The 19,903-nt window shown below is 38.8% G+C and overlaps 1 protein-coding gene across 1 annotated transcript in view; it reads left to right on the top strand.

Moving 5' to 3' along the window:
• Positions 1–19,903, top strand: part of LDAH (lipid droplet associated hydrolase) — a 131,458-nt gene that overhangs the window by 29,508 nt on the left and 82,047 nt on the right. The window contains exon 3 of the mRNA XM_063330554.1: positions 4,202–4,336. Coding sequence (XP_063186624.1) covers positions 4,202–4,336 — 135 coding nt within the window. The remainder of the gene's footprint in view (positions 1–4,201; positions 4,337–19,903) is intronic.

Raw genomic sequence — 19,903 nt, 5'->3', positions numbered from 1 at the left:
GGACAGTGCACAGAACCCAAAAGCTTGTTTCAAAACAAGGTGCAAGAAACCTCATCGCTGTTTGGGATGATTTAGCTACACATAAATTTTGTCTCCTTCACTCATCACCACTCTTGGCGTTTATTATAGGCTGCTTAAATAAATCCTTTTCAATTTAGATATCTCTTCCAGAACTGCTAAGAATTATTTTCACTTTGAGTTCTAGTCTCAATTTCATTTGAATAAGCTGTCTATATTTTTGACCTACCCCTTTCTGGAAAGAAGGCTTTTGCCTATATGTTTTGGTGTATATTTTTGTTTCTAACCTGAAACATTTTGCTGTTGTGGTTTACGTTGTACATTCCTCAGTATGTCTGGGAATTATTTTTGCACAGGGTTTTCTAATGCTAGTGCTCTCTTAATTATAGTTTCCATTAATATTTTCTGTTGAAGAAGAATTCAAAATGCTCAACAATTTGTAAGCCACAAAAGCTGTCATTGCTTGTGGGGAGTAGCTATGGTCTGTGACTTTTTAAATGAGCGTTGTATGTTTATTGTTTTGCATTTGTAATTAAGCAATTTGATTGAATTGCGTTGATGGCTGCACTGAGTTTATGATACTGTAACTGAGTTTAAACTTCCTGAGTTTGGGTAACATCTTTTTTGTAAGTGTAGCATCTCAAATATGTATTTCATTTTAAGACAGGCCAAGTTTGACTTTATGTCACTTTGTATAGGAAATCATGTGAAATCAGGATAAAAGTTGTTCTTTGTCAGTGATACCCTGGGGCAGATAGGTAGTTTGTACAAATTGTTCCCTCTCCACTGCTAGCTGTCTTCATAAGAAGGAAGTGGTTAGCTTTTAAAATTTTTATTTGATGGAAAAAGCATGGTTGAAAGTGAAAGGCAGGCAAATGCATATTTATCAATAAGTTTCATGTTTTTAAATATGTGGGTGATTAACGAGTAGTAGTTCCTGTTCTTGAAAGCCTGTATCTACAGTATATGTATGTGGAGAATATTTACCTCCTAATATAGTTCGAAGTCCCACCTCTGCACATTCAGTCGTTCTGTACTGTTTTGCTTTAGCTGTGGGTGGAACAGATCGGAAAATGAAGAAGTGGATTCCTGTCTTCAAATTAAAGATGGGAAGACTTTGGACTTAATGTAGAATAGCTGGGTGAAATGCCGTACACTATGGAGAAGAACAGAGAAGGTGCCAGGAGTCCTTTGGTTATTGAAACTGATTGGTACACCAAATAAAGTGGCCCCATCGTGTTCCAATTCATTGTGCAAATTGTCCATTTGACATATTCTTCCCATGAAATGCTTAGAAATCTTTTGCAAATTAAGCTAATATGCAGTGTATTGTAGTTTTGTGTCTTTTTCTGTTATGGTCACCATTTACAGCTATTGTTTAAAAGTTTTCTGAAACAACATAAACACTGTTGAAAATTAAGCACAGTTGAAAGTAACTGCTCGAGATGTGCTTCTTGGTTCAGATGACTGCAATTTGAGATTTGCTGGCATGCACGAATGATTCAGGTGCCCGGAGGTGTCTGAGGATTGATGTGGTATTCAAATAACTGGAGTAACCTTCAAATCATGGAGGTTAACATTGCATTTACTTATGGTTTCCATTTTTCGACGCTTAGATGCTGAGTGAAAGAACATAGGCAGTTTTGGTGTGATGTACTGGGAAATCCTTAAAATACACAAAAGAGCACGGCGTTGCCTGGGTGACTCTGTGATGAACCTAGCTATAAAATATCTCTATATGTCTATACAAAATATCTATATATATCTATATAAAATATCTATAAAATAAAAGTTTCATTGAACAATATTTCAACTGTAGTAGATGAGCCCAAAATATTGTTGATCGCAGACTGTTGTGCATATTAAGCCCCAGTTATTTCCATTAGCTGTTACTGTAACTGTTGTACGAAAAAAAATCTTTATCCATTCAGGTTTTTTGTTTGGTCCCCTTAAAGTATTTTGACAGATAGTAGCTAAAGTAAAAACATATAAAATGGCTGAATTTGCAGAGACGCAAGTTTGAGCTTTATTAGGAGATAAACGTTCTCCACTTATTGTAGATGCAAGCTTTCAAGAACAGGGACTATTAATCAGCATTTACTTAAGTCAGTGCAAATCTGGAATAACTCCATTGACATTGCAAGTTCAATAAGGAATAAATTTATTGCTGCTTCACACGTGGCGATTTCTCTGTAGAAATCTTTGCTGTTAAAATCGTTGCTGATTTTCCTTAACATTTGTGCCAGTGGTTCTCATTCATACCCCTTCAAGGCATTGTAAAGTCTCAGTAGCAGTTCTAACAGCTGACCCCTCAGAATGGCTTTTACCACGAGCAGATGTTATCAAGAGTGGGGAAAGGGGCTTTCCTTTTCATTTATGGATCTTCTCTTCTACCTGCCTAAAATCCACACCCCGTTTGTCACATGCTAAAAATCCCCTTTCCCTCAAAAAAGTGTTAGAGTGCCTTGAGTTTTGTACGGTCTTTGATACAAAACTTCACTGATCATAAGCTGTTCTTACTTCACTGCTCTTCAGCTGATGACTGAACCCGGGTTCACCTGGCTGATGATGGGAAAGAGCACCAAAATGTGGACAACAGCTGTTGCCATTCCTTCTCCTTTCCTTGTTTTGCGTTATTAAATAAGAGAGTTAATTGAAACTGATATTCAGAAAGATGTAAAGACAAAAGGCTGTCTTTGAGATTAACTTGGTGATTCCTTGATCTCGGCATGACCATTTGTACTACAAATGATACACTTTATTTTGGATTGCTGCTACTTTCATCTTCAACCTTGCTGAAAGACAGGTTTCCTCTATGCAACGTCAATCCAAGGAGCTTGACAGATAACGGCTGTATTTTATTTTATTGTCTCTGGGGCCCTGTATATGATATATTTTTGATGTATGAAAATGAAAAAGATGAAAATGGCATTGGGGGTGTGGGAGGGGTTGAAACATACAGCTGCGGTACAGTTGTGGGGATGTGTGACCCCTATGAATTTTAAATTTTTTTTCTGGAAATCAGTTTGCAAAAATTTGATGATGCATTCTTGAGTCTGTATATACAACAGCTGTTGTTCTTGAGTCTGTATGTACAACGGTATCTAACGTCAGGCTTACAAAGAGATGCTTAGAAACATGAAGTAACTGATATTCTTTTTTTTTTTTCATTTCCAAATCCATGTACTTCAGTAAAAATAATACTGTTTTAAGATCAGGAATTTTATTAAGGTTTAAAAACTATTGGAGACACTTACATATGAGAGAGAAATGAAGCATGTGCAATATGTTAGCTAGAGTGGAAGGTTTCCGGGCTCTGCCCGTGTATCACCACTGGTGTGAGCAGCAGCAGCAGCTCCTACTTGCGTGTCTGTGCTGGAGGTGGCTATGGGTACCTGGCGCACGGCTGCTCTGCGGCGAGTGGGCTGTGTTTGGCAAGCACTGGACTGACCTTTTGGGAGAGCAATGAACTTGTTACCTGAAGAGCAAAAGGGTTGAAGTAAAAGATGACGAAATGAAAACGCCCACTATAGAAAGGGCAGAAGTGGAATAAACCTACTTTTTACCTCCATGCACCATTTCTACAAGTACTAATTTGATTACTTCTCTGTCCTCTCGAGAGGCATGGAAGAGGACAGAGAGCATATGAAGATGCAAGCGGAAAAATTTAATTTAGTCCAATAAGTTTAAAATAAAATAATTTTCTCTTTTAGGATCAGTAAAGACCTTTGTATTGTCAGGATCATATCTATTCTGAAGTGGTAACACTGATATTTTCTGGAGGGCAGACGTATGGATCAAGTGATATATACTGCTGTGGCTGTGATATTTTTATAAAATCTGGTGGTTTTTTGTATTTGCCCAATTTTCCTGTGTCTGTAACATGATGGGATAGATAAGGAAGCTGCTTGACCTTTAATGTCAAAGGAGATTTTTCTCTTGTGTTGGGCTTCAATTTCAGCTTCTGCAATTTCAAATTAATTCAGTAAAATGCTTCTTGTGGGTGCCATTGATCAATGGAATTAAACCAGTTCCCTGAAATTGGGAAAATAAAAATTGGAAACGTACTAGAGAAAAGAAATTAACAAATTTCTGTGTAATGCTGTTAAGTTTACTTTGAAGCAGATTGCTTGCTGATGAAAGGTTAATATTGACTGTGCTTGTATGTTTTGTTTTTTGGCAGGTAACCCTGGACTGGCAGGTTATTACAGGACCTTTATACAGGCCTTATATTGTGGACTAAATCAGCAGTATCCTGTTTGGGTTGTGAGCCATGCTGGACATTGTAAGCCTCCTAGTGGCATGGAAATGATAGAAGGTACAAAACTGTAACTTGTACATGCAAATATTTATATCCCACCTGATTTTACTAGCAGAATTTGTGCCTATTAAAAACAGCACGACGTGGTTTTTAAATGTCTCCATTATACTTCCGCAGAACAGTTGTATGAGAAGAGAAGTTACTGAGGAAAATAGTCTTTTTAGGTAAATTAGATTTGCCAGTCAAATAGGTGCTATTGAGAGAATAAGAGAGTTTGCTGATTGCAGTCTTTAGAGACAAGTTATAGAAAAGAAGGTCTAGAATGTGTTTTTGTTGAGTAGATTAGAAAAGTACATATTTCAATGAAATGTCCAATTCAGAGATCGAGTACTTGAGAGGCTAAATTATCTCTGAATTTAAAAATAGTTGTACTGAATGAGCGAAATTCCAGGGAGCAAGTATATGTTTCTGAGATGGGGGTATGGGGCGTTTGCAGGGTTGAGGTTGCTCATTTGTCTGTGAAAAGTCTTTTGACTTGCAAATCACCAGCAAGACATGGCAGCCAACTCTAAGTAGATATTCTTAATGTGCAGCATCATAAGATGGGGGAACCAATAGCGAATCCTGTCCTGAAAACTGCTTAGTGTCAGAAGACCTCTGGACTTGGTCAAGCTGCAGTGATGTAGCAGTAAATCAGTGCAATTCCATAGGACCCAAAGGTTCAGCAATGGGAAGCAACGTGAAAATTCTGAAGAAGAAACTGTTTTAGCTGTTTAGCATAACTTTTCCTCACTATCCTTTGCACCCGAGCTTTTAAGCATTTTTATTGGTTTATTTAATCTCAGGTTTGAAACTGAAACCTTTATTTCTTTGGTAAAATTCTTTCCAGTCATCGTCTTTGAATGTCAAACTAAAAAATGCTAGTAATTGCCTCTCATAGGTAAGAAATCCCTAGGTTTGTGATTTCTGGTACAGTGTTAATCATGGGATACAGGTAGAAGTCTGGCAACTAAAGGAGCTGAGTTTATTGCAGAGAACATTTGTAGGTCTGATAATCTGTAAGTGTGCATTTAGTGAAGAGTCTTTGACAGTGAGAGGTGTGTTTGGTGGCTCGAGATGGCAGAGCTAGTTGAAATGCAGAGGTTTTTAGATGGGGCCAGCAGGGATGTTGAACGACTGTCCCACTTCCACTGTGACGGGCCCTGTGCTGGTAAGGAAAGTGTAAATCTGTGGGAAGGAGAGCATCCAGTAGGAAAAAGGGAGCTGATATCTAAGTTGAAACCAAACCTCCAGCTGACTTCACTGTGTCCTTTTGCACTGACAATGCTCCTGTGAGAGGGGGGATTTTCAAGAATGTGGTAGTTTGTTAAGATGGACAGGTCGGAAGTGAAATACCATAAGGACTGGTGCTGTGTCAAATTTTATTCAATGTATTCACCCATGACCTGCAGAATGGGAGTAAACAGGGAAATTTCTCAGTTTGTGCATTGTACTTCATAGCATTTAATTACTGGGAAGATATTAGTTGTCAGAGAACTACAGAAGTATCTTACAAAATGTAATTAGTGGACAAAAAGATGGTAGACAAGTGCCAGGGTAGATAAATATGAGTTAATACATCTGACAAAAAAGATCTCCTTTAACAGTGCCTGGGTGATCCTGAACTTGGAATTAATTTTTAAAACTCAGGAAAGATACTGGCATCATCACTGACAGTTCTCTAATATTATCTCTCATTGCACAGCAGCGAACAAAATTTAAGTCAACAAAATGTGGGACGTAACCAGTGTTACAGACAAGGCAAGAGACATTGGTTTATTACTGTACTTATCCGTAGTGGACCTGCATCTTGAATATTAGAGTGCAGTTCTGGTGGGCATCTCAGGGTCAACATTTCAAGAGTGAAGTTGGTGAGTGTATGGAGAAAGGCAACTAAAACAACAGGGAGGAAGCACCTTCCTTGTTATGAGAGGTTATATGTCTCTGGTTTGTGGAGCAGAATGCTTCTCAGGAGCGTGACTGAGGTTTCCAAAATCATGACAGTAAATACAGAATAAAATCACTTAATGGTACTAGCAGATTTAAAACAGACAAAAGAAAGTATTCTTTATGCGACAGGTAAAAAATTTAGGGAACTAGCAGCCAAAGCGCTGTACTGTGGACAAATTATATTAGTAGACTTAAAGTGATAAAACAGCTTCAGAGACAACTGGTCCATAAATGGTTGCTGAGAGAGCCAGCTTCTTTGTTGTGCAGGTGCACTGCTGTCCTTGCTTTGGACACTGAGGTCCTTGCTTTGGACGCTGGCCTTCTCTACACTTCTGCGCTGCTTCTGGTCCCAATACCATCTTGTGGCAGGGTTGTGAGCCTGAGGGATTCACCGCAGGGAGAAGGGGTACGGCAAGTGGCCAGACTTGGTTTCTCACTGAATAGCATCTATTCTTGCCGCTGCTGAGCTTGGGGGACTCACTTTCCTGACCCAATAAGGTGTTTTGTGTGTTCTCAGTATCATGTGCCAGGATTTGTACTTACTGCTGCACTTACTGTAGCACCATGGAGCTAAGAAAAGCATAGAAAGCCACTGATGGATCGTTTAAAAAATAATGAAGAGACATTTATGAGATTGTTTTCATATTTATTTTATTAGGAGCACAGGAACAGGAAGCTCACGTCCTGTCATTAGTATACATTTAGACAGTATTCCAGAATATTCCATAGGGAGCCTTTTTCAACGTAGTAATCTAAGGAAGCCCTGAAAAGTTTAGTGACCTTTCTATATAATGGTGTTACTGCAGTTGCCATGGGTAATACGCTGTGCTTTGCAGGAGCTTTGAATGTAACGAAAGAAATATGGTTGATTTGATAGAAACTCAAGGGAAGGCACAAAGTGGTTGGAAGGCCTTATATTTTGCCATTTTATGACAATGTAAGTTGTCTGCAGTGGGAGAAGAGATTTGGGATAATTCTCCCTCATCCTTACGATGCAAAACATATTAAAAGCAACTTTTAGTTATTGGAAGCTGATTCCCTTTCTTTTATTTATTTATTGCCAAAAATGTAATTTTCATTAATTAAAGGTGTCATCAAAATCACTAAACAAAAAAATTGAGCACCTTTGCAGTTTCCCAGGTGACTGACTGAAAGGAAAAAAGTGTCATGGATTCGTTGCTGATGTCCTGCTCCTGTATCCCACAGGAGTTCTTAATTGATGTTTTGTGGCATTATAGCAAAAAAAACCCCAGAACTCCAAGGACCAGCATGCATAGGGACGGATAATTTTGTTCTCTGCAGCTCTTCATTGCCTTCTAGGTTCTGGATTTCTAAGGCAAAGTTCCTGTGTCAAGGACCACTATATAGGATTGTGAAAACCATGTCAAGTATTACTATGCAGCATAAAACTAGGAAAAGGGCATATTTTGGCAAAGAACTAGGCATGGAACTTTGTAAAAATTCCGTGTATTCTTTTGTGCTTCTGATGGGCATTTCATAATTCTTCGTTTGAAATAGCCCCCTGCAAATCCTCTGAGGAAGTTCGGTATTTCTTGATAAGAAGGATGAGGGCATAAATTGACAAAGACAACATTTCAGTCTCTGACACCACTGATTCTTGAGGTTTTTCTGGTTGGAGTCTAGCACATGAAAAAAAAGGAGGGGGGGGAAGCTACTGTGAAAGACAAATTCATACTGATTCATTAGAACAAGCTTTTTGATCAGGCACTCCTATCAATAAATAATTTGTGTCAGTAAACAATTTTTCAGCATGCACCCTCAATGTATCTTTTTGTAATGAATACAAATTGCATACATGTGTTACTGAATTTCTGATGTTTTCTTCCTGCGCCCCTATGTGCGTGCACCTCACTTTGGAGACCACAGATTTAGAGTGTGAAAGTATGTAAATAGTACACTTAACATGTAAATGGTGCTGCCTGTAAAGTAATAAAGGGTTAAAAACGAAAGAAACTGTTGGAATAATGTGCTTGGTTACATTTAGATCAAGTAGATTTTGAAACTCTCAGAAAGACAAAAGCAAGGTTTCCAACAGCAGCCATCAATCAGAGACTACTTCCTAATTTACTGGAGGCATGTCACAGAGTGATGTGAGAACCAAACAAAACTGCACCTTTCATTTTTCCTTCTGTTTGATATCCTCTATTCAGAGAGCTCTTGCAAGCTGTGCTGCACAGAGACACGCAACATTAATTGAACTTTTCATTGCCGTAATTCTGTTCTAGCAATCAATCCACGGTGCAAAAAGATTTGAAACTTATTTTTACTCAGTGAATGCAAAAAGTTATACCTCAATTTCAACTTCTTTATCCTCTTCCTTAGCTTTTAAAAAAGCAGTTGTTTTGAATGCTGCTGTGACTGTAAAACAGGCCAACATCAGTCCCTAGCTATACGCAAAATTACAAAAAGGAGAGTGGTTTTCTAGCTCTCGATTATTTTGTTTAAAACTGGCATAATCTATATGCTTTGTAAATGTTCATACAATCTTAAAAGTTAGGTTTTTTTCTTTTCAGTGCCTGATAATGAGACTTTACTCGTAGTTTTCCTAATGATTAAGCTGTTAATGCCTCTTGAACAGATGCTACCTACGAACAGGTTCTTTCATAGTACCAAAACCTCTGCCTACTTACTCACTCACTCTGATAGTTTACTACGCCAAATATATTATGATTGTATTTTAAGTCTTTTTAAGGTGCAGGTATTTGCACATCATTTGGTTAATTTCTACGTTATAAAAGACATGTTCATAAGAAAGGAAAAATGTATACAAACAGATCATAATTAAGATGGGGCATTTCTTTCCTTAAAAGTAAAAGTAATAGGCAGGTATACCCACAGGTGATTTATTCTTTTAAGTTCTGTAGCTTCTTTTAGTGCGTCACTCCATTGAAGCATTTGCGTTACACTTCTTTTGAGATTTCTGATCTGATAAGATATTCTTCTACATCTAACCAAGTCACTTATTAGGTGTTGTGAGGGTTTATTTTAAGTGGAACTTATTGTTTCCTATATGAACGTGTTAGAAGTATGCTACAGCTCCATGCCCTTGCTCTCAAAACAGAGGCTACAGCCTGATGTAAGTTAGAATTTTCCTGGGGATTAAATGGGTGGTCTTCTGACTTAGTTGCACGGCAGGTCATGGTTTCGTGGTATATAGCCATCACTGAATGTTTCATTTTATAAGTAGTGAAATTGGAAGAACATAAATTGTGTTGCATTGCTCTCTCTTAAACATATGATTTCCTTTAAACAGGAACAGAAACCAGTTTAAGGAAAGAATGAAAAAGTACTTCGGTGCTTTTAAAAGAAATTAAATCATTCAACAATATTACCTTTAAATTCTTTGTAAACTTCTTGATTTAAAAAAAAAAACAACCAACCCAGGTAAAATTACTCTCAAAATGCCAGTATAGCTACTCAGCTTGTGGGGGTCAGCGTTATAATACATTATGAATTGTGGAGACTTTATATTATGAAATCCAGTTGAGTAGAAATGCTTGAGTCCTGCAGAAGGACTAAAGACCCATGTTTAGGAGTAGCACCTCTGATGGCAGCGAATAGTAGCCAGTTGGAAGCTTTGCAACAGCCTTTCAACTCCTTTGGATAGGAATCAAACTGCTAGTTAAAACTAACACATATCAATGCACAAATCCTGAAATTATTCATTGCTAATTCTACACGCATTGCTAGTTCAAGTGCCGTGTTATGAATATCCCACTTTAAAATAAGGACGAAAAGTCTCAATCTTGACCAAAATTTCTTTAAAAGCTGTGGAAAATGGAAGATTAGATAGGAAACCCTTGACACTCAGTCCCTCTAATACATCCCTCACCTCCCTTTTTTAGCACCTTGGTTGGCTTTTGCCAGTAAAGGCTGTAGGTGGACATCAGCAGGTGTACATACATAGCCATGTCTTAAAATGGTCTAATTCTGTGGGCATCTGTTGTGGTTTGATAAGAAATCAGAATAGTAGAACACAGCTTTGGTTTTGTTTCTCCTCAGGACCACCAAGATACTTTTCTTTGTAGCAAAGTAAGATTACGAAGAAAAGAAAAATGAAATCGGAATTAAATGATTTATTGATTTTTGGTAATATTCTGTGTATGCCAAGTGCTATATGACGTAGTGTGATTCATATCTTAATTGCTTAGAAAGACATAATTGATGCATTACAATATCATATACCTAATAAATGGCTAGTCATCAGTCATGCCTTAATAATACAGTATTTGGTCTCATGATAAATTCTATTGAAGATAAATCTCTAGAACTTTCTAAACTGTATAGATTAGTATTGAGCTATACACAGCCATAATACAAGTACTTTCTATTGTTTCAGTGAGGCGTGTTTATCCTTTGGAACAGATTGTCTACTGAATTTGCTGTTGTTTTGTTTCTGAATCAATATTAGGTAGCTTCTGAATGACAAGGAAGATTGAGTGACATTCTTAGTAGCCAAGTTACAAGATAAAATTCTTTGATCTTTTATCTCTCATGGACTGTAGAAGGTAATAGTGTGTCCTTAAAATCTGTTAAACTATCCTTAGTTCATTTTCCATGATAAAAAGAGGTAGGTAAGGATTGATTTATAGTCCAACAAAGGAGAGTTTCCATTTCTTTCTGCAGGAAGAGTAGGGCCTTCAGACCATTTTGAAAATGAATTATATCCTTAAGAAGCAATATGGGAAAAAGCACAGAAGTAGTGCAGGGATAATAAATTATCTATGAAGACATTGATTATACGATCCCAAAATGTTAATGTACCACCAGTGTGAAGTGAAATGAAGTTTTGTATCAAAAAAAGAAAATATTTCTGGTGTTACAGGAAAATTTGGAAGCCGTGTGCAGCTTGAATTTATTTGATGTATTGCTTCTTTGCTGTTGTTACAATTCATCTGAATGGAGTTTGCTTTTACAGCCCTCTGCCGTCTAATGAAACTGCAGAATTGACTATGAGTGAGATTCTGCCTCTAGCTAAAGTAATATAAATCTACAAAAAAAAAAAAAAAAAAAGACTGAAATCATTTGGGTAAAACTGAGTTTATACTTCAGCAAGTTAATCGTCTTGTTGATAGCTAGATAGTTGTCCCCAAATGACAGATGTAAGTGTGGGAATGATTAGCAAATATGAGCTGTGAGTTTCTACCATCATGATATGCAGTGCTGGCAGCAAAAAACCTAAAATAGTAGCCTGAGCAAGACAAGGAGCATGGTGTGCTATAATAAGAGGGTTGTGAGTTATTTAGGAGAGTGATTCTCAGCTGTGGTCTGTGGGCCACTGGTAGTTCCCAGGACACTTGCTTGTGGTCCAAGGAGAGCTGGCCGATCAGATGGAGTTGGCTCTCTCACTGGTTTCCACTTGCTAAGTGGAATTAATGGTAGCTAAGAATACTTTTCCAATAACACTTTTTTTGTTTAAGCATTTGCTTGTGATGCCCTTAGAGATGTTGTGCCACTATGAATGTGTGGTGGTGTCGGGGCGTGGGATTGTGGTTTGCGCTGCTGCAAACAGGAGAGGAGGAGATCATGGAAGTTAGGTGTTCCAAGAAGTGGGCTCCTAAAAATAGGGACTCGTCCTTAGCTAACAGCCTTTGTTCTTCTTGCGTATAATGCCAAAGGAGAGAAGTTACCCAGGCACAGGGAGTCAGTATGCAGTTGGTAATCTTAGATAGCTCGTGACTCGCATTTATTTTAAGGACTACAGTTGCTTTTAGTGGTTGCTGATGTTGGAGGATACCTACACTGCTGGATCAGGTGAATCAGAGCTACTGGCAACCTGTTTGATCAGTACAAAATCACCTCAGTATTGGCGTCTGTAGTGCTTAGAAGGTTTTTGACCAGGGAATCCTATCTAGGCTTCGGCACAGCAGTAGTAATGGTAGGTATTTGGCAACATTCAGGTACACAGTGATAGCAGTGTTTAAAAGGCATTTGCGTCTTGTCTTGTACAAATAAAGGGAGAAAAGCAGAAGGCAGCTGAGCTGGCATCTCACATGCATATTTTAAGCTTATGCATACACACATGTAATTCACATTACACACATTTAATTAACATTAATTTATATTTCAACAATATTTTCTGCTTCCTAGGCATATAGATTAAAATATCTGAGAGTCACTGCAAGATGGATTATCTTTAATATAATTTCTTTACAGGTTTAGTTAGTTATGTTTAAATATTGTAGACTTGGAGAACTCTGTAGTCATGTTTGTGTCCCAGAACACATAGCACTGCTTAATTTTAATGCAGAATTATGTGGCAAGGTGTCTCCCAGTCCAATGGTAGATTAATTAGATACATTAAAAAGAACCAAGTTGTAAGCATGCCATCCAGGTAGAATTAAGCTAGTTTCATATCAAAGTGTCATTTTTTTTAATGTGTAGAGAGGAGAAGTTTCCTGTTTTCGAAGCTGGCCTCGGCACTGATTAATCACATTGGTGTCTGCACATGGTGAGCAGCGAGGGATCCCACATCAGGATCTGGAGAAACTGGATGTTTTCACAGGAGGGGCCGGGAACCGTCAGCTCAGTGCAGTGCAGTCCTGCTGCCCCTCCTGGCACAGCAATTGCTGCCGCCCAGAAATATTATTCCTTCCTTGTCTTTGGAGAAGGCAGCTTAAGGAAGGAAGTGTGGACGTGTATGTAAAAGTTATTATGAGGCATTTAAATCATGAGGTTTTTGTCTTTGCCTGGTAAGATCTGCATTTCACTCTATGGTTTTAGTGTTAGGTGTCTATTTTGAGGAAACAAATGATCATTTCATGTTATGAACCCACTGGAATGTTTTAAATCTAAATGTGTGAAAAGTAAGCAGCCCTAGGGATGCTGCAGTACTCTGTTTACTTCTTTCCTTTGAGCCACATTCTGTTAATTATTCATAAAGGTCCCATAATAGTGCCCATAATTGTGCAAATAGATCTTTTGAGTGAAATCTTGGCATTTGGCATTGACTTTATCAGTTCTTGCTTAATTTTAAGCACGTGTGTAAAAATCTTGTTCCATTCAAAATCAAAACTAAGAAAATAAAATTTTGCCATATGTGAAGGATTTCTAAGTTCCTCTGTTGTTTTCTTTTCTAGCCAACTAAAATGATAAGTTTAACTGCTCATAGCGTCGTACCTTAACAGCCACGTATTTACTTGTGATGATCACTAAGACACTATTAAGCTGATTCTGGTACCACTTAATACATTGCTTTATATTCCATTGATTTTGATGGAGTAGTAACCAATTTTTGTTGATGTCACTAAGAAGAGGATTTTGTCTTTACATTTCTTATAGCTATATGAAAAATAGTTTCTCTGTTTTCTCTATTTCTTTCAAGCTTTTCCACTGACTTTGTCAACATAATACCTGTAGGCATACTACTAAAAAATGTCCATGAATAGCCTTCTAATCCATTCTAGTACTTTATTCAACTAATTCCCTTGTTAAAAGAACCAGAATTTTTCATCCATACCTACAAATAAAGGTAATATAATTCTATTTTTATAGATGTGTTTTAAAGTAACAACTTTCGAAACCTGATACGGTCTTCCGGATCCTTATCCAGAAAAAAAAGATGTTTAAAAAAATATATATAAAAATTGACACTCATCCATTGTAGAGTATAAAGTTTTTGCTGCATTCCAGGAAACTTTGGATGTAGGTTTTGAGATTGTTTATGGATCATTTTCCGCCTTTCACCCCATGACATAGGTATGTTCTCCAGCTGATACCATCACTTCTAATTAGATGCAGGTGCCTGTTAGTGGGGGGAAAAAAAGTATTCAAGAATGTGAACCCTGTGAAAAGGTAACATTTATATTTTTTGGTGTCTTGACTTTAGAAGGCATGTCACAGCTCACCGAGGTGAGCAGTGCTGTGATGTTTCAGAGTAACTTGTTTGAATGTTTACCATACTATTGTAGGGAAAGTAAAAAAGTAAAATAATTTAATAAACAAGATACTGAGATGATTCAGATTATTTTCCCAAGGGAGAACGTTTAGGAATCTTTTAATCCAAGTCAGTTTGAAAGATATATTTGTATCTGCTAACAGAATGAGAACAAGCTCTCCCCATCACAGAGAATAATCCCTTCTGTCTGAAGGTGTACCAAGTCTGGATTTGTTTTGATAGTTAAGTCAAAAAGTTTATTCACTACATAGGTTAGCTGTAGGAAGAAAGCTGATCAATACTTTTATTTATTAATAAGAGTTTCTAGTTCATGATACAGACCTTTGATTTAATTTTGATACCCACAAAGGTTGCAACAGATGGTGCAGTCCTTCATGGGATCAAGCTGGTGTTTAATGGCAGTTTTATTTTTAATTCACAGTGATCTACAGTTGTAAGACTGAGGAACCATCCGCAACTTAATTCCAGATTCTAAAAATAATCAGGTTTGGAACGTGGAGTCTTTCTGTTTGCTTTGGTTTGAGGAGTTTCCCTTTCTTTACGGAGCAACGTAGGCGGTTCAGGGAAATACAGGAGCCTGTCAGGCAGACTATGCAGGAAGAAGTGACCGCAAATGGCGTCATTCTTAGATAATCAGCATCATTAATGAATTACTTTTACCTGTAGTGCATCTACTTAAATCTCTCAGCAAGATCCGAGTAAGGGCTTGCGCACTTGGAGAAATGATACAGCGTTGTGGACTCAGGTTGAATGAGGGGGTCTCATTGCTGCTTGCTGGATGAAGGGGTTTTTCTTTTTTCCTCCTTTAGATACTGCACGGGACTATTTTTCTTTAAGTTAAACATATTCTTATCTTTCTAAAGGTTGAATTTTATGTTTTGTGCATTAATACGTTTATTAAAATAATCTAATTTACTGCAGCTATCAAATTACTGGTGTGGTTAGGTGACAACTTAGTTGCCAAATTAATTCCCATTGGGTTAAATGTTATAGCAGACTACTAAAATTCCCCGAGGATTGCCATTGTACTGTCATTTTTTTTCAGAACAGAACTGCACTGACTTCTCCACTAGTGCTTACATGATTTGGAGGAAGAAGTTTTCTCCTGCAATTAATCATGAAGAGACCAATTTCAGTACTTCTGAATGCACTTTGGTATATATTAAACTCTACATGATCATATTTGGATCTCTTCATGTGTAGAGTGCGGGTCAAATTCAGTTGCTGTCCTTTTATATAAATTATACTATAAAGCCACAGGCAGTTTCAAAGACTTTGTAATGAGCTATGGCTTCGACATGTGCTATTGTAAATGAATGAGAAAATCAACTTTTGCCTGATGGTGACCCTACCACTACTTGTGGGTCACAGGTGAATTGCTTTGCTTTCTGTGTAGCACATCTCACCTGTGTAAAAATGACGACCAAAAAAAAAAATCCCTTATTCATCTATAATGACAGATCAGCTTTGTAGCAGTGGCACTTTAGTCTCTATTTCAGCTATAATGCAAAACTCCAGGAAAAATAACGTCATCGCAGTATCTTTGGCGCGTTGCCATAGTTGCTGCGCTGAGCAGTTCAGCTGGGCAACCAAGAATGAAACCTTCAGCGTTTTCTTCAGGAAGGTTAAAAAGGAAACTGCTATCTTCGTAATAGGGAATAAATCTGCCAATTAATTTTTAAGTAGTGTAACAGAACACTGGAGAAGAGCAGATTTAAATCATAATTTGAAGCGGTCAATTTGACAAAAATGTGTTTCATCCCCAAAGATACAAAATTTGCGCTATACAGCACATACAGACGGTTATTTAAAGCATCACCAACTGATAAGGAAACCTGCTATATTTAAAGAAAGTACAAGGCGAAATTCTATTTCCTCTCCTCAGTTTTGCCACTGATTTTAATAAATTCAGGCTTTTACATATGTTGTTTTGTCCAATTCTCTTTCGCCTTATGCCGTGCCAAGTAATGCCAAGTTCCTTACTCAAAATCGTGTCCTTTTCAGATGACGGCAGAAAGAGTAACTCAGTGGAGATGCTCTGACATCCAGGGGATCAATGCCGGGAGTTGCTGAGCCACAGCTGGTTCCCTCTGCTGTCAGCATGGGCTCCTTCTGCAAAGAGGAGCCCAAACAGAGCCTGACAAGGCTTTTCAAGACAGGTAGCGATTAGAAGCATTGATTGAGTGCTGGGAGGTAGCACGGCATTGCCAAATATTTTGCATACGTTTTGTGTTACAGCCCCCAGCGCTGGTAGCATGGGGTCATGTTCTCTGCTGGAGTAAACTGACGTAGCTCTTTGCCGTCACCAGCGTGGCACCGGTTTGCAACATCAGGGAATCTAAGATAATAATTTTGAAAACTTCTTATAATCCATCAGTTTTGAAGGATGCAGATGAAAGATGGGGAAATGTTATGTTTGCCACAGTGGGTCATTTACTACTTAAAATAAAAAGGATGCCTGACAGTATTGTTAAATAATTTGGATCTGTTTACTGCAGGTAGTTATTCTAGATATTAAATTTAACATTTCCATGGGCAAATGAAGACAGAAACCTACACTTTCCTTTATACTTCTGTTAAAATAGTATCATCCAAGGTGAATATACACAAGAGCGAAGAAAAATGGCTAAGTTATACTGAATGCCATCCATACGCCGTTAGAGTAGCTAGGGAAGGACGGAATGTCTTAGTGTTATTTTAGCATTACTCTAAAGATAGGTGTTATTTTAGTATTATTCTGAAGAGTCATACTTATTTGACCATTTCAGTCTTGGTCTACATCACAGTTCTAAATAAAATTTTGGGATGGATTTTCAAGAGAAATCGGGACTGGCCTAACAAATTAGAAGTTTTAGCTTGGATTCAGTAAAAGCGCCGAGCACTTCAGAAAATGTCACCCGTTGATCTGTCGAGTCGCTGTGAAGTACAAATTCTCCGTTGTTACTTGTGCTGCTCTATAACTTGTGCCCCTGCAGGTATACTCTCAGCTGCTTGCTTTTTCCCCTTTCCCCCTCTTAGCGTTGTGGTGTGCTCCTTGTCATTTTTCTCCTGCTTTTAAAATTAATACTTTGTATTCCTTGTCTGTGGAATAACATGGGTTGTCTTCCTTGGCCAGCTGTCTGTCTTTGCTACAAACTTCGGCTCTCCCTTGTTTGCTCTCAGTCCCTCTTTCACTATTTGTATCTGTTTAAACTTCCCAAAGTTTTGAAGTGCTGTTTTCAATAGGTGTGACTGTTAGACTTGCCTACTGCAGCGCAGCACCTCATTCATCATACACTGACAGAATCAGTTCCTGTGAAGTGATATTCATCCATTTTCGTTCCCTTCAATACTCATACGATTGCCTCTGTCCTTTCTTTATCTCCTATGCTATATCTGCCCCATCTTGGCGGTGGGTAGAGCATCATCATTTTGTTTTTCTTCCGTTATTAAACTGTACAAACACAAGTTGTTGTTGAAGTATGCTACTTACTGAAGTTACTTTTAGCTGCTTCATCCAGTAAGAAAGCTCTACGCCTTTCAAGACTAAATTTTCACCATGTTGAATGGGAAGATGTTAGATCTGGACAAAAATGAGAACGTCTTGATACTGATAAGCTTTTCAGTAAAGAATTACCTTAAGGAACAATATATTTTGTGTGCGTTATTCCTGAAGAGGCTCGTATGTCACATGCCTGGGGCTGGTGGTGCAAGATAACTCAAATACCAGTGAAGCGCATTTGCCCTTGCAAAACTGTGTCATGCTATTTCAGACCATACATGAAATGAGTATTCATAAGGGAAGCACACAAGGTAGACATTTGCAGGAGTACCACCAGCAGCATTCCCCTGGAGAAGCTGGCGAATCACGGCATAGACAAGTGTACTCTTCGCTGGGTAAAAAACTGGCTGGGTGGCCATGCCCAGAGAGTTGTGATTAGTGGGGTGAAATCCTCTTGGCGGCCGGTCACCAGTGGTGTCCCTCAGGGCTCAGTTTTGGGGCCAGTTTTGTTTAATATCTTTATCAATGATCTGGATGAGGGGATTGAGCGCACCCTCAGTAAGTTTGCAGATGACACCAAACTAGGTGGGAGCGTTGATCTGCTTGAGGGTAGGGAGGCTCTACAGAGGGATCTGGACAGGCTGAATCAATGGGCCAAGGCCAACTGTATGAGGTTTAATAAGACCAAGTGCCGGGTCCTGCATTTCGGTCACAACAACCCCAAGCAGCGCTACAGGCTTGGGGAAGAGTGGCTGGAAAGCTGCCCAGCAGAAAAGGACCTGGGGGTGCTGGTGGACGGCCAGCTTAACATGAGCCAGCAGTGTGCCCAGGTGGCCAAGAAGGCCAACAGCATTCTGGCTTGCATCAGGAATAGCGTGGCCAGCAGGAGCAGGGAAGTGATGGTGCCTCTGTACTCGGCACTGGTGAGGCCTCACCTCGAGTGCTGTGTTCAGTTCTGGGCCCCTCTGGACAAGAGGGACATTGAAGTGCTGGAGCGTGTCCAGAGGAGAGCTACCAGGCTGGTGAGGGGTCTGGAGACCAGGGCATATGAGGAGAGGCTGAGGGAGCTGGGCAGGTTTAGCTTGGAGAAGAGGAGGCTGAGGGGAGACCTCATTGCCCTCTACAACTCCCTGAAAGGAAGTTGGAGAGAGGTGGGTGTTGGCCTCTTCTCCCAGGTGAATAATGACAGGACCAGAGGAAATGGTCTGAAGTTGCAGCAGGGGAGGTTTAGATTAGATATTAGGAAGAATTCCTTTACTGAACGAGTGGTCAGGCACTGGAACAGCCTGCCCAGGGAGGTGGTTGAGTCACCATCCCTAGAGGTATTGAAGAAACGTCTAGATGTGGCGCTTCAGGGCATGCTTTAGTGGCAGAGATTGTAGGTTGGTTGGTTGGACTCGGTGATCTTAAGGGTCCTTCCCAACCATGAAGATTCTGTGATTCTGTGTTGGAATGACCTTACTTGAGTTTTACAACAAAGTTGGCTACATGAGCATGGCATTACAGGTCTTTTTCTTCAAAATAAAAGCGGTCCTTAATAGTCCAAGCAGTGTGCTGCCATCAAAGATGCAGCCTAGAAGTGAAAAAAGTATGAGACTAAAAAAGTCACAATGAGTCTTATACTTGTTCCTGTATCAAGATACGTTTTACCTAACAGTCTTCCTCAGCAAGGAAGTCCCTTCCAGTTTTGTTTGTGGGGGCAAGTGAAGAAGGGAATTCACAGAGCCTTTCACTTGGCTTCAGCCTGTCCAGAAAACCATAAATGTGACATGAACAATTGGCTTCCCATAGGCTCAGACCTCTTTGCGTTTGCTCCTTTAGATCACTTTGTGATGGAAATGTAGATCTGCTCCTATACAGTGATGGTTCTCTAACCCCTGCCCTGCCAAGTCTTTTTGTTTTGTTTTACTTTTTAAAAAAAAAATAAAATATATGGTATTGAGAATTCTTATAACTTCCACTTTCACTTAGTCAGCTTACTGCCTGTAAAATGGAGTCATTCAAATGCAGAAATCTTTTCCATCTATGTTATGTAAAACACCCATGTTAGATGTATGCACATTAAAGTGATTCTGGAGGCATAGATTGATGTAGAACTGCATGATAAAACACCATTTAATGGTGTTTGCCTTGCCAAAATTGGAGACAATCAACAAAATTTTACTTCCAAGTTTGTAGTGTTATCTCGTCATACCTTGTTAATAGTTACTCTGATCAGCTTGAGGGAAGCGGGCCT

This window comes from Chroicocephalus ridibundus, chromosome 3, assembly GCF_963924245.1.
Source record: "Chroicocephalus ridibundus chromosome 3, bChrRid1.1, whole genome shotgun sequence".
NCBI lineage: Eukaryota > Metazoa > Chordata > Aves > Charadriiformes > Laridae > Chroicocephalus > Chroicocephalus ridibundus.
This window is presented reverse-complemented; position numbering and strand designations above follow the sequence as displayed.